This window comes from Pisolithus orientalis (genome assembly GCF_024613125.1).
Source record: "Pisolithus orientalis strain OTSU chromosome Unknown F5J12scaffold_20, whole genome shotgun sequence".
Taxonomy (NCBI): domain Eukaryota; kingdom Fungi; phylum Basidiomycota; class Agaricomycetes; order Boletales; family Pisolithaceae; genus Pisolithus; species Pisolithus orientalis.
This window is the reverse complement of record NW_026260801.1, coordinates 316,759-331,853: the sequence shown is the minus strand read 5'-3', so window position 1 is coordinate 331,853 and position 15,095 is coordinate 316,759. Positions and strand designations below refer to the sequence as shown.

Sequence of the window (15,095 nt, the reverse complement as noted above, 5' to 3'; positions counted from 1 at the left end):
ATCATTGGAAGATTTGTCTTTCTTCAATAAATGGTATTGTCTTCTTTTATGTACTTAAAGTTTTCATTAGTGAAGAGTCTTGATCACTCCTCTTGCTGTGTGGGTGTGAACCACTTCATCCCTGGGAGGCTTCCCACCAAAGCCTGCATGGCTCATTCTCATGTGCATGCTTATGGCCTCCTGCACCATTTCCATGCAACATTCCTCTTCAAGGATCTCCTTGACTGTTGAGTGCTCAGCTGATATTCTGCAAACTTCAAAGATACTTGATACTCTTAACTATTGGGTGTGCTAGTCCCAGCAAGAATTTCCTCCTGAACAAGTAGTCATCTTGGGGTTTCAGCATTCAGTGCACACAATGCTTTATGTATACAAGGCTTCAGAAAATATTGTGAATAAGCTTTATCTCTATGTCTTACAACAGTGTGAATAGCATATGGTACCTACACTAGACATGTTGCAGTGGAGATTGAATATTGAACATACCATACAAATTGATGATAAGCAATAGTCCCATACCCCAACATGCTACTCATATTTGTGAGCATACATAGACTTCATTGGCCTTCTGGCTTTATCCACAGTTTGTTTGCTGAAAACATCTCAGAATAATAACTCCATGAATAGTGAATATCCCCTTTTAAGAGTATGCACATGGATGTTTTATGATTCAAAAGTTAATACCACTGGACAAACTTGTGAGAAATGTGACATTCTGGTGGCAGTTTGGATGTATATGGGACTGGAGAAAATGATGTATAAATTGCTATATTCCAGCAATCTTTATGGGATTATACAAAGGAAGCATGAATTCCCAAGCACTGACATGCAAGAAATCAGGTCTCAAATTTGAAGGTTGCACAGAAGCATATGAGAAGACATGAATGTACACAATAACAAGCAGGTTCCAAATTTCACATGATTCTCCACAGCAATAGGGAATTTCACAAAAAGACACTGGTAGGCATTGCGATGCTGCAAATCAAATCTTCATATTGGTTAGTAGATGGAAATGAAGGGACTCACCAAGAATAGTGAAGTACATAAGAGCTAAACTTCACTTTTGTTCATTCCAGGAATTTCTTTGCTGTGGACAATTCAAATAGGACTTCCATCAGTTGTGGTAAAGAATATGTCTTATGCATCTGGTTTGCCTGTGCTATACCCACAAGTATGGGGCATAAATCATCCACCCTTTCACCATGCTGCTGGAAGGCTTCTTCAATGCATGCATTAACAATTTCTTGTACACCTGATTTCTGATACTTTTGGACAATCACTGTCAGATCCTGCTGCAAATCCTTTGCTATATGACCCCTATCCTTGACCTGCAACTGGAAAAATAAGTATTCAAAGACAATTACACAACCCTGTAAACATAAGGTTCAGATTAAAGCAGCATCAAGGAGAGAATTTACCAATGCCATGTTCTGCAAGTTCCTTCAGTGGATGCTGTTGTGATGTGGACAATGTAGGGATGGAGATAGAAGTGCAGCAATGTTTGATGGGTTCCTATGACCAACCCATTCAATACATCATAGGCAGTTGGCAAAAAAAAAGAATCAAAGCATACCACCTGACAACATACCAAGGGAAAAATGTGACTGATGTTGAATTAGGAAAAAGAGTGATGAACCAACTGGAAAACATATGGGCAATGGATAAGTGCAGGATATTGAACAGAAACCATACATTCTGGAAATAGGTTAACCTTGGTCAGGATTTCAGAGAGATTATGACAACTAACATGCTGAGAGAGATACAGGAGGGGAAATAAGAGAAAGGCAGAGTACATGGGAAGACCTGCACCTACATCCTAATACAATGCCTCAGCAATATTGCAAAGATACATGCAGTGATCAAGCTCACCATCTATTTGATGAGAGGAGCTTGTGAAAAGCATGCTAGATAGGCAATGTCAACAACACTCACTCTCTATGGACCCCAGTCCAACAGGGTGGGGGTGAACATGTCAGCATGCATCCACTGCCATCTGTCATCACTCCACTCACTTCCTATGAACCCCAGGCCAACAGGGTGGGAGTGAAGTTGTCAGCATGCATCCATCACCATCTGCAATGAGTCCACTCACATACTATGAACCTCAGTCCAACAGGGTGGCAGTGAATATGTCAGCATACACCCACCACCATCTGCCATGAGTCCACTCACTTCCTATGAACCCCAGTCCAACAGGGTGGGAGTGAACATGTCAGCATGCATCCACCACCATCTGCAATCACTCCACTCACATACTATGAACCCCAGTCCAACAGGGTGGGAGTGAACATGTCAGCATGCATCCACCACCACCTGCCATCACTCCACTCACTCCCTATGAACCCCAGTCCAACAGGGTGGGAGTGAACATGTCAGCATGCATCCACCACCATCTGCCATCACTCCACTCACTTGCTGTAAACCCCAGTTCAACACAACAACAACAATCACCTTCAGCATCAGTTATACTTGCACTTGCAGAATTTCACACACCATCTATAACCTAATCAGCCTCTTATCCACCCAAAACACTGGTTGCTTACAAATGGGAACCATATTGCAAGCACATGTGCTAAGTTGTCCAGTCCAATCTGATCAGCCACATTGTTCATGCTCCTCTTCAATGTCCTTTCTGTAGTCAGCACCCTGTAGGAGTTGATTTTTACCACTCACTTCATTATGGCAAATTCCATGTGGAGTCCCAATTTGACTGCTGTGATGATATCAGCAGTCCTTGCAGCCCTCCCTCTGTCAAAGCATTTGCTGTGCATTTCAATAGCCCTTCACAATCTGCACTCTCCTGTTCCATGCCTGAAGAGACACATGTTGATCCACAGTTATTTTATTCATGGCTTACTTACCAGTGAGCATCAGGTAGTTTTGAGGTGGAAACTTCAGTTCATTCAGCCACCCTTTGATCTTTTCCAAACAGCCCTTTTGCAGCTGTTTTTCTACCTCTGGTGCTTCTTTCATTGCATCATCTACAGTTAACCCCCTTCTCATAAGCTCCTGAACTGCATCAAGATTTAAGGTGTCTGCCTTTGTTAGTAACACAATCACAGGAACTGTGCAAATCCTCATTCTTTGCACTAAGTGTGATGTGATATTTGTGTTCACATACCATGTCCTGTGTCACACTCATTAAAGAATTTCCTCTCAGCAGCCATGACCATCCTATGGCTCTCATTCAAAGGAATGCAATACCTGAATCAAATACAAAGACCAGGTCAGTGCACTTACAGGCATGCTTGTCAGACACATCCCTACCAAATTGCATGTATTCTCCTCTCCAGTTTAATGGCCTTAGCTTGATCTGAGACAAATTTCTTCATCTCATCAAACTCTGCCTCACTCCCCGCCTCGAATCCACATGAGTCATGGAACACAAAGCGCGGGTTACTTTTAAACACTAGTTCATCCTCAATGTTATGGTAGCCACGCTACATAAGTTTGACGTGAGTACCATGCAATTTCACGTGGTAGCCTTACCCCCAGTGAACCTCGCACTGCCCCAGTATCAACCTGGCAAAATGACATGTTGATAAGTACAAAGTACATAACACACCCACACGTACCTTCTGTCCTTTTCCGTCGAAGATCTCAGGCTGATCCGTAGTGTTACAGGCCCGTTGTAAAATAGTTGTTTTACCCGCATTTGCTCTGCCCATGATAAGAATGCGAAAACGAGGGATGCGATCAATCTGCTTTTTGGCCTCGGCAGGATCTAAGCGATAGTCTGAAGCCCGTGTAGGGACGACTGCATCCGGGGCAACTGAAGGAGAGGCTTCAGTGGGGAGTAATATACCAGCATTGTGATTCAGGGGTTGAGAAGGGATGTGATCAATCTGCTTTTTGGCCTCGGTAGGATCTAAGCGATCGTCTGAAGCCCGTGTAGAGACGACTGCATGAGAAGTAACATGAAGGAACGGCTTCAGTTGGAATCGGAACTAGTAACACACCAGCATTGCCACTCGGGGTTTGAGAAGGGAGGCGATCAATCTGCTTTTTGGCCTCGGTAGGAACTGAGCGATCATCTGAAGCCCGTGTTGGGACGACTGTCTCCGGGACAACTGATGAAGTGGCTTCAGTGGGGAGTGACACACCAACACTGCCACTCAGAGGTTGAGAACGCCGCAACGAACGCCACCAGGAACGAAGAGCGCACGGCGCCATGGCGATGTGAAGAAGAGCAAACAAGTCTTAGGATGTCTTGAGCAGTAAGCGTGCTACGACTGTAGGGGATGATGGTGGTGAAGTACGCAGGGCAAGGGCCTGCGGATTCGAGTGGCGTTGAATCAACGTGCCTGTCTGTAGTGCACAGCCTGACACGTGTGTTAACTACGAACATCAAGCTCCTGTTGGACCATCCCTTTTCTTCTCGTCGTCTGCCGCGTCCCGGTGATGTATCGCGAGAGAAAGACTCGACCATCGATCCTCTTTTGCTCTCTCAATTGCTCATAGCAATGCCGGGGGGCTCATCCGATACTCTCCGCGGTACCAAGCCAGCTTGATAGGTGCACCGGTTGTGCCCTTGGTGAAACGTACTACCGATCTTCTCAACAGTTTTGTGTTTCCATGCTCGCCCCGTCCTTCACACCAGACACTGTAACACATTGGGGTTTCCCCAGCTCCTCTCTCAAGGATCTGGTTTCCAAAAACTTCCACAATACTCGGCTGTGCAGTTGGGAGATCCACAAGTAACATATCTCTGCGCTAACCCACCCGAGTATTAGCACCCGGCATATAAACGATCATTGACCTGACCAAGACGCCCGCACAATGACGGGGCCAAGATCTTACCCACGCATTGATGTGCTATGACTACATCCACTGGTGGTGTCGACAATGACCATCGCTGAGCATGCCAAGTCTATTGTCACCTCTCCATAGTACACGATCCAAGCCCCGCATCACCAGTGAGTGCTACGTTCTGGCTACCACCTTGTCCCCCCCTACTTCCATCCAGTTCAGATCCTGTCCTTCGCGCTGTGGGTGACTCCGATAGCCATGGAAGTGGCAGGCACTCGTATAAAATTTACATGGCAATCTAATGGGACATCTATCAATCTTCATGCCATAGTCATTCATATGCGACCACGTAGTTTTCCAGCTAAACATCAAAATAAAAACTTTTAGAGCATGTGCCTCGGTGCTCCTTCCATTGATGGACGGTCTTGTTACTCTCTGAGAGGTGAAGACAGTTCTACGGCCACATATACATACCACATAACCCCTTCCTCACCTATCGTTGCTTCTCATACTCCGTCTAGGTCTAGGGCGACTTCATGAGTTTCACCGCTGGAATCAAGTGCAGAGGCCGTCAGAGCATCCCGATTGTACTCGCCTAGCATTTCACATAATGAGAATAGCCTAGATTCGAGTTGTTGTCGTTATCTGGTGTCAAGATACACAACAGGTCGTTTATAGAGTCGCTGTATGCTAAGAGGATGTGTTCTACATGCTTTGCGAGGATTCAGCTTTTTGTGTTTCAACGGCAATCGCGGAGTGTTGTGTTGTGTGCACATGCGGGACGGTTTTGAGAGTGAGTACGGCGAGAAGTCCGCTAAGAGCACGTCTCTCGGCAATGCCGAGCGGCTGAGATGGTAAAATACAAGACGGAAGTGTTCCTGCAACGAGTTTACTCTACTTACACCGAGGGAAGTAAACGCACTGAAAACAAGTGCCGCATGTACTGTATAATAGTCCCAAAAGCACCGCATATCAGTTCCATGCGATGAAAATCAGTGCCAAATTGTGGCACTGATATTTCATTTTTGCTACTAATAACCAGTGCCATGCATCAGTGTCATTGATGTGTTTTTTCAGTGTCAAAATGGTACTGATTTCCAGTCATGTTAGGCACTTATTTTCTGGAAATTTCCATTGAAGAAGGCACTGATTTTCACTCACAATGGCACTGATTTTCAGTCAAGAGCACACTTATCATCAGTCACAAAAGTACTGTTTCACTTGCAAAATTAACATTGATTAGACAGCACATCGACATTAAGTTAGCTAAAAGGAAATGAGAGTGGATTGACAAGGCGCAGCCTAGTTATGAATGTTCTGTCATGGTTGGCCTCACCGAGTCTTTGATTGAGTAGTGCATTCACCTTAGCGTGTTCCTGTACATTCGACCACACATGAATCATGAGTGCAGAAAGGATGGTGAGGGGGGTATGACAACTGAATTGCCTTATACTCACTGATGTGACAAGTCTGGCAGTTTGACCTATGCTTGCATTTGGGGCGTGCTGCTGGACCTGTGTAAGTGGTGATATCTATATCAGTATAACACATTGGAAGCATTGAAGGTAGTACACATGCAGTGGCCACTGGCAGCACTGTTGATTGGGACTTGCTGCTTGGCATGACCATTGTGGTCTGTAAGGTTAGTAGTGTCAGTAAGGCACAATGTTAGTGGGATAAAGTGTGTAGTGAATGTTAACCTTCGCCTGCTCTGAATGTAACTTGTTGGCAGCTTGATTGGAATCATTGTCTGTCACAAGTAATTTAACTCTGAGGCAAGGTCGTGGCTAAGGTGAATGGTGTCAGTCAAGGCACAGCCTACACAGGATGATGGAGTAGGAGATGCCTTCTGCATTTGCCCTTGGAGTTCCAGCAGAGCCTGAGCAGCATCCTGGGTATCACTTGTTGCTTCACATGTCAGGAGCTCCAGTCACTTTAGTCAAAAGGTGACAATGTTTCTATGAAATATCTCCTCCAACTCTGTATTGTCATCATTTGTGGGGTGGATGAGGGAACCCGCATCGCTACTTGAAACCATGATCTTGTGTGCCTTGACAACTGTTGTGGGACTGTAATCATCTGCAATCAGCAAGGTCGCTATGTAGGGCACCATAAAGTATGTCGTGAACTGTGTGAGCGGTAGAGGCTGTATTGCTGCAGTCAACTCTGCTGATGCTGGGAACAGGGCAATGAGGGTGTGCTTGATGATTGCAGCTCCCTTGTCACTGTCACACACCAAAGGTGTTTGGTGAGGTGGACATGGATGTAGCTGATGAATGGAGGTGAAGACCATAGCCCTCATGCGAAGAAGGACAGCCAGCAATGTCGGCAGTCATCCCTTGCACAAGAACAGGTTGTCAATGCCAAAGAAAAAGGAGGAGGCAAGTTAAGTGCCAATAAAATCCTTAAGTGCCCATGTACGGCATTCTGGTTTTCGATGTATCTCCACCAATTCTGCAGACACCGAAACCATTCCCACACTTGCTTGTAGTGCTCAGCCATGCGATCCTACCTTCCAGGATTGGAAAGGATTTGCGCACTCCACATGTTTCTACAGCACTCCCTCCAAAAGATGCTCATTTTGCTAATTCTTCTGATATGGCTGCCTCCACATCAGTCATTTCGCTTGTCCCCTTTGCTAGGGACCATGGCTACATATATCTACCAGGAGTTCCTACCAGCTTCTGTCCTGAAGTGTCCTGGTACATCCCACCCTCATCTGCCCCCTCTCAGCCCATCCAGCTTGGACAGCATGTTCTTTTTGTCAGTATGACCTCCAGGAGGACATTCTTTGGTTACCTCAGGTCTGTCATTTGCTTGGAAAGGTCTTATGTGGTCGTTTCAGTCTCTCTGGTCCAAGAAGCATATGGATCCTTCCTCCCTGCTCCCTGCAATGTCTTCATACCAGTCTTGTCCATCATTCTTCCAAGATTGTGACAGCCACAGTATAATCTACTGTTCTCCACTCTCCCTGATTGCATCCATGATGAGTATGATGCACATCTTGCCTCCTTGTTTCAAGATATGGCAGAAGACACTCCCCCTTCATCCTCTCTTCCAACAGAGCCTTGTTCATGAAGTTTTTATTTGCTTCACTGAGAAGATGGTTTGGGGGGGAAAGTTGTGATCCCCTATGCTCCTGTCACCCCACAGACCCCCAAAGCTTGACCCCTGTTGACATCTGACTCACCCTGCCTCTCTGTCATCCCACCTTGGCCTAGAAGTGATCTCTTTGAGATGTGACATGCACAGCCTCCCCCTAATGCGATTCCAGTGCACTTTCCCAGTTCCTGACATTACTTGACTCATACTTTGATGTTCTGACTGTCTCTGGCTCACCTATTGCCAATACTTACCAATCTATCTTTTGACTTTGCTTACTGATTCTTTGCCTTTTGGCTTGCTAATCCTTACCAATGCTTTCCGAGATGATTACCCATCGCTTACATTCCTTACTCATCAGTTACCAATCACTTACCAAGTGTTTGCACCTTGTTTTCCATAGGCAATGCCCCTGTACTGTATATAAATCACTGTACTTAGATAGCAAAAAAAAAAAAAAGAAGACATCAGAGAGCCCCTCTTGCTCACAATTTATCATCTCTCAGTAAATCATTCATCAGCTTCAATAGTTGAGACTTTATTAAGGGTCTAGCTATCATCTACTTCACTTATCATCATCTATCATCCATATACTTTGCTCCAAGCCCTCCCTGAGCTCAGTACAGCTTAGGACATCGAATTAAGTCACCATCCATCCTTCTGTAGGCTGACAGCAGTCTACCCTATCGCTTTCTATCACATTCTTGCTCCCTCTTTGTCAGGAGCACCCCCAACCCTCAGCACTCATCTTTGAGTGTTGTAGCTTGCAAAAACCCTCCCAAAGAACAGGTTCTACCATCTAGGTACCACATAGGCACACCACCACTCGCTTTCATTGTCTTTTGTGTTGGTTTTGGTTGGTTTTCACCACTGAACCTCACTTTGACTCACATCGCCATAACTGCTCAGTGTTTACATCAGTTTCTGTACAGTTGAAGAAGTGAGTTGCATGTTAGGGATGTACTATCCAGCATGCAAGTGGTCCAGAATCGCCAACCCAGAACACAGTGCTGAGTTCTGCATGCAAGCCAGCTTTTCCAACGTCCACCCATCTTCAACCAAGTCAGCCTCAAAACACTTCCAGACATGCTGCTGCTTGCAGAGGCTCCTGTTACAAAGAATTGGATCTAGCTGGTCTCGCCACTTGACAATATGCCCTGGAATCTGCTTGAAGTTAATTGTGCTAACGGGCCAACCTTTTTTCACTGCAATCTTGAGTTGTTCATATTTCCTATGCTCCCTTTTGATCATGGTGCAGATCTGAGCTCCTAACTGGACTGTCTCGAAGTTACGCCCATGCTGTTTTTGGGTCATGGAAACATATCTTTGTAATGCTGCAAAAAGATCTTGAGACATTCTGGATGGGACCTTGTCCTTGCAATATATGCCCAGACATCATTGTGGGAAGTTGTCTTGCGTGATCACAGATGACTGTGTTTCTGCATTGTCCTCCTTGTCAGTCAAGTCCTGCATGAACTACATGAGAACACTGGCTGGCATACATGATAAGTACATCTACAACTCACTTGTAGTCCAAGGGACACATCGTCCCTTTTCTTCTTCTGTGACCCATCCTGTGTGAGTATGAGAGCACAAAAACAGAATGTGAAGTTTTGAAGGCACACATACATGACATTCAGAGGCCGCTGGCACCTCTGCTTAATCAGCTTGCTCCTGTACTGATGCGAGTGGTCTTGGAGCGCATGACCCATTGCTGATAGATTCCTGAAAGAGTGTGAATGCACAGAGTGAATGACTTTCTGGACCATACCTGTCATTCCATTCCCAGCATGCCATTTGCTGCTTGTAGTATGCATGATTGCTGGTTGTCAATTGATTCATCCACCAGCTTGTTTCTCTTTCTCTAAACCGTGTGGTGCATTGTGAACATCAGCTCATGACTACAGCTCAATATACTCGCTCACATGCTTCTGAGTACCACCCAGGCATTGGTGACCCTTATCACCCTTACCTACCTTTCTCTGTGTACCCAGAGCGTGTTTGCTGTGCCTGTTACTGGCACCAGCATCATCTGCATACATTTCCTTGGACTCAGACTGGGAGTTGTCTCTCTTTCTCTAAGCAACACGTAGTTAGTTCGTGATAGTAGAATGCACATTTGCCTACCTTTTTCTGTGTATCTGAAGTATGTTTGATGTGCCTGTTATCGCCAGCATCGCCTGTGTCCATTTCCTCGGACTCAGACTCAGAATCAGACTTGGACTTGGACTTGGACCTCTTTCTCTAAGTGACACAAAGTGAGTTCATGATAGTAAAACATGCATGCCTACCTTTTTATGTGTACCCGAAGTACATTTGATGTGCCTGTTATCGCTGGCATCGTCTGTGTCCACTTCCTTGGACTCAGACTCAGACTTGTCCCTTTTTCTCTGAATGACACAGAGTGAGTTCATGATAGTAGAACACACATGCCTACCTTTTTCTGTGTACCTGAAGTATGTTTAATGTGCCTGTTAGCACCAGCATCATCTGCGCCCACTTCCTCCTCATCTTCGTCATTAGACTCTTCTCTCTTCCTCTAAATGTACCAGAGAATCAACTCGAGATCAAAATATAGATAAAAGTAACTGCTAACCCTTGCTTCAGCATTCTGTTTTTGCCTTCGTTCAGATGTTGACTGGTTTTTCAATACCTGGGCAATTAAAGCATGTGCACCCCAGCCTCCCTCACACTGCATGAGGATTTCTGATTCTGCTTGGGCCTAACGATGTGAATCTTGGTTATTAGTGGCTATATGCACTTAGAATGTGCTCCCTTACCCTCTGAATGACTTTCTCAACAAGGAGCTTGTCGCTTTGGTGAGAAAGTGAATGACTTGTATCCAGGTAGCAGTAGACCAATTTCTGTACAACATCCTATTGAGTAGCATACAGGTAATAAGAATACAATAGTAGGGATGAAAGACGTACTGAAAGGTGATTGTACATGTCCTTCTCTGTGAGTCCCAAGGCATCTATTAGCTTGTAGCTGCTGCCTTGACCTGCTCGGCCCTTGGGCTTGTTAATCAATCTTAACTGTTGGTTAGTATGTTTATCTTGCTGTTTTTTCCACCTCCTCTCCTCTTTTGCACAGTTCTTTCCTGCAGGAAGAGATATGAGATCTAAATGGTACCTGTCAGTATCGATGAACTCACATTTGTGCACTTCCAAATCCCCATGGAGTTCCAATAATGACTCTCCTAATTTATCGATCCTTGACTGCTTCTTGTGCTTCAGCTTCATCATCAAGGCTGGAGGCTTGATGGCAGAGATGATACAGTGCATAGGATAATGGATGTAAGCAACGACCTTGGAGTGGCTGTGCTCAGGTCAGGTGATCACAGCTCGGTACATGTCACTAAGTCAGTTAAGTCACACATACTGACCATGCCTCCAATTCGATCTCCAAGGAGGAAACATTGTTGGTGCAATCCAGGATGTGGTGTGTGCTTGAGCAGCACACAGCGGTGGCATCACTATAAGAAGGCTGCGTCCATGGGGCAACTGGCAGGCATGTGTGACTCTGAAAGCCTGACAGGTGAAGAAAGCCCCCAACTAGATCTGGCTGAAGGTCAGCTCAACAAGCTGAACATTAAATGATACTAAAGTAATCATCTCAGGTGGTCATTCCCACCTGGCATCTCCATCTGAGTCATCGGACACAACAGGTGTGAGTGGGGTGTCTGAGTCCAAGGCCAACCCTGGAAGTGACGTTCAAGATGATGTATGGGTATGGGCTAAAGAGCTTGAGGGAGATGATAATGAGCTGCTGGATGAGTTGGAAGACAATGCGAGAAACAAAAGAAAACAAGATCTGTTCACTCTCCATACGTGCCTGGTTGCCCTGGCTCTAATGTGTGAACAGATCATGCATCAGGGAATGATATTCTATCAGACAAAGATTGTGACAATATCCGCACATTTAACCTCCTTATAATGGGCCAAATCACTCAACATGCTTACTCACAGATGCAATTCGCTTTCTGACACAAAATGAACCTTGACTCGCAATATGTCATCTTTCAGTGTGTGGCCAAACTATCTGGGATCAAACCCCTCTTGGTTGACTGCTGCAGAAATTCATGTGTGGCCTACACCGAAAAATATATTTATCTTCAGTCTTGTCCATTCTGTTGAGAAGTGCAATTCAACCAGTACGGAAGGCCACATCAACAATTAACATATCTCCCGCTTATCCCACAACTGCAAGGGTATTTCCAAAGCATGAGGATGATCAAAATGCTCTCATACTGTGCAGATTATGATATTGGGAGAGGAGAGATTGCGGATGTATTCAATGGGAATCATTACCAGTGGCTTCTCCATTGTCATGTTATTGTTGATGGAGAAGAGTTACCTCACCAATACTTCTCAGATTCCTGAGACATCGCATTGGGCCTTTGTACCAACAGCTATTTACTCTTCAGGTGGCGACACAAGGGCCTGTCTGGTACACCACTCCTGTTGCAGAACTACAACCTGCCTCCACATGTGTGAACTCACAGCAAAAACCTATTGTGCATCGGAATTATTCCTGGCCCACACCAACCCAAGGACCTTCATTCTTTTCTCATTCCCCTGGACAATGAATGTGCCTGAGCTAGCATACAGCATCCAGACTTTCGATGCATCCCAGCAAGCCCTTTTCAAGATGCATGCATATATCATCATCAAATCTGGTGATATCATCGCAATCGAGCGCTTCTTAAATCTCAAGGGCCATAACTCAATCTTCCCTTGTTGTTCATGCAAGGTGAAAGCTGTTCATCGCTTAGGCAAGACCTATTACGTCCCTCTTCACCCACCATCTCAAAACCACAGTGCAAGGGCCCTCTATCAACCAGCCCCCTTACAACACCACAATGACTTCTCAGATGTAATGGTGAGGATTGTGGTGGCTGAAACAAAAAAAGAGATGGTGATGATTGCAAAGGAGACTGGCATCAAAGGATTGCCAGGCCTGACTCATGTCAGGTCCTTGGATTACACACGATCCTCCCCATGGGAATGGTTTCATTTGTTCTTAGAGAACATTGTCCTCAACCTTGTTGACTTCTGGACAGGCCAATTCAAGGGTCTTGGGACGGGTAATGAAGACTTTCGAAATTGTGACCAAAATTTGGGAGGAGATTGGAAAAGAAACTGCTGCTGCTCTCCTGACACATACCATCTACATTTGTCCATGTGTTCATGAATATCGCAACAGACTGCTCACTCTTTATGGCGGAGACATGGTGTTTTTGGTTCATGCATCTTGCTCCGAAGCTACTGAAGGGGTGCCTTTCCCAAAGACAAATACTACAAGCACATGTGTGAGCTAGCAGCAATTATGAAGGCTACTTTACAGTTTCGCACCCCACACAGACAACTTGACAATATCAAAAGACTGTGTTATAGATTGGGTGCAGAAATATGAGAGGTATGTGTGTTTCTGATTCAATTGTATCACAACACTAATTTTTGTCATTAGATACTATTATCAATATGATATTGAACACCTGCCAGCTTGCATGCTCATGATCCATGGTATCTTACATGTCATACAGGGTATCCGAGACTGTGGGCCAGTGTGGACCACTTGGACCTTTCATATGGAGCACTTTTGTGGGATGCTCCAGAATACACTCTGTTCATGCAGCCACCCTTGGAGTAATTTAAATAAAGCATTACTTCATCACACATACCTGGAACAGTTGTGGATGCAATACAACCTTTCAGATGAGCTTGCAAATGAAGATGAGTGTGAAGATGACAGTCCAATAGGATATGAACATGTCCTCAAGGATTGTGAGTATGCACCGATGTTACTTACATGCAAAACTCATTCTCAAACTGACCAGACCCAGACCATGTGCTTCAGCCTCCCTATGAGATGGTGCACAAGCTTGATTGTGACCTCCACAAAGGATCGCATGATACTTGGGACAAGTACTTGGCAAACAAAGCTCAGAGATCAAGAAACAGCTTCCAGCACTTGCACTGTTTACAGCAGGCAAGCTTAGGGTCTGCCATGGTGGAGACTTATTTCAGGACTAAAGAAGTGTCATGCAGATTTGGTGCATTAGAGCAGAGGAATTGCTATGTCAGAGTAGGTCCATCATGGTCAGATACTTGTAATGTCTCTAGTTACTAAATACCATAGTTCAAAACAGTGTTTGAGACCTGCACAGGTTCTGTCTTAACCCAAACTGGGTATGGTGACCTAGAAAAAATAATAGCCCTCATTTTGCCTGCCACACCACTCTTTGGAGAACTCAGAGGCAAAACCATTGTTGTCGCACTTGTTAGACCATGGGACACAGATGGAAAGGTAGCCTCAGAAGAGGTCGTGTTCTTCGAGTCTCAAAAAGCAAGGATAATTATGGATATCAGGAGCTTAAGAGCTGTTGTAGGCCTAGTCAAGATGTGAGGGAGATGGGGTATCATTGACAGGGCACCTGGGACAGTGACAACAACCTTCACAGACGATATGATGGAAGGATATTTACATGATGAACATAGTGACAACGACAACTTCATCTTGTGAGAGAAGTAGTTGATTCAATATAATACCATATACATGGGAATTCATGGTGCGACGATGCACAGGATATTGATACATATATACATAGTGGGGAGAGATGTGATCCCTTTCCAGGTGCAAGCCCTGACTCAGTACACTCCAGATCCAAAAAGCTACCTGAAGGATGTCACAACAGACCTGCACCCACAATAGTCAATGACATCTCCACCTGAGAAGGTGACTCCTACAGGTCATCAACATCATCACACAAAGCTGTCCTGGTGGTGATGGAGCCCACAATGCGGCCATTGACGGTGATGGCAGAGCTGGAGATGGGTTGAGAACTCTTCATGATGGGGTAGAAGATAAGGGTGATGGTGGTGGCTGCAGGAGGGGCTAACTAGGAGGGGGGGCAGGTGGATGGATGCCAAGATGGTGCCAAGAGCCAACATTGTTGAGCCCAGTGTTACAGGTCCTTGGGGAGGGGAGGCTGAGACGAAGGATAGTGAAAGTGGCGTGTTCAGTGGTACTCGCCTTGCACCAATTTCATAATGTTCTGGTGTGTATGGATTACTTACCCACACCAGGGGTGGGCCAAAAAAGACAATGCACCTTCACTCAATCGATGATCTTGAAGCATCCAGAACTATCAACTTCTGTGACATCCCCAGTGTGTATCCAGCCATCCTTCAGTGTCTCCCAGGCAGTCTTCTCATCTGATGGATACCATTTCTTTTCACAGG

The 15,095-nt window shown here is 45.3% G+C and overlaps 2 protein-coding genes across 2 annotated transcripts; both read right to left on the bottom strand.

Moving 5' to 3' along the window:
• Positions 1-1,417: 1,417 nt before the first annotated feature.
• F5J12DRAFT_840118 (uncharacterized protein) lies at positions 1,418-2,268 on the bottom strand. Its single transcript, XM_051746097.1, has 5 exons — positions 2,176-2,268; positions 2,153-2,155; positions 1,748-1,872; positions 1,574-1,695; positions 1,418-1,512 (listed from the first exon to the last, which is right to left on the bottom strand). Exons 3-5 carry the CDS (start codon positions 1,793-1,795, stop codon positions 1,443-1,445), a joined length of 240 nt encoding a protein of 79 aa, XP_051598738.1. The 5' UTR covers positions 1,796-1,872; positions 2,153-2,155; positions 2,176-2,268; the 3' UTR covers positions 1,418-1,442.
• A 409-nt stretch (positions 2,269-2,677) lies between these two features.
• On the bottom strand, positions 2,678-3,740 carry F5J12DRAFT_770462 (uncharacterized protein; the record flags this gene model as incomplete). The annotated part of the gene is made up of 6 exons (XM_051742240.1): positions 3,576-3,740; positions 3,490-3,522; positions 3,268-3,440; positions 3,122-3,204; positions 2,862-3,065; positions 2,678-2,811 (listed from the first exon to the last, which is right to left on the bottom strand). Exons 1-6 carry the CDS (start codon positions 3,666-3,668, stop codon positions 2,678-2,680), a joined length of 720 nt encoding a protein of 239 aa, XP_051598737.1. The 5' UTR covers positions 3,669-3,740.
• Positions 3,741-15,095: the final 11,355 nt, after the last annotated feature.

Bases quoted from the DNA above. Each gene is read 5' to 3' on its own strand.
- F5J12DRAFT_840118 (XM_051746097.1), bottom strand. From the start codon at position 1,795: ATGTACTCTGCCTTTCTCTTATTTCCCCTCCTGTATCTCTCTCAGCAT. The intron at 1,696-1,747 runs GTTAGTTGTCAT...ACCTATTTCCAG, and splicing joins TCCTGTATCTCTCTCAGCAT to AATGTATGGTTTCTGTTCAA. The intron at 1,513-1,573 runs GTATGCTTTGAT...GGTTGGTCATAG, and splicing joins CCTTGGTATGTTGTCAGGTG to GAACCCATCAAACATTGCTG.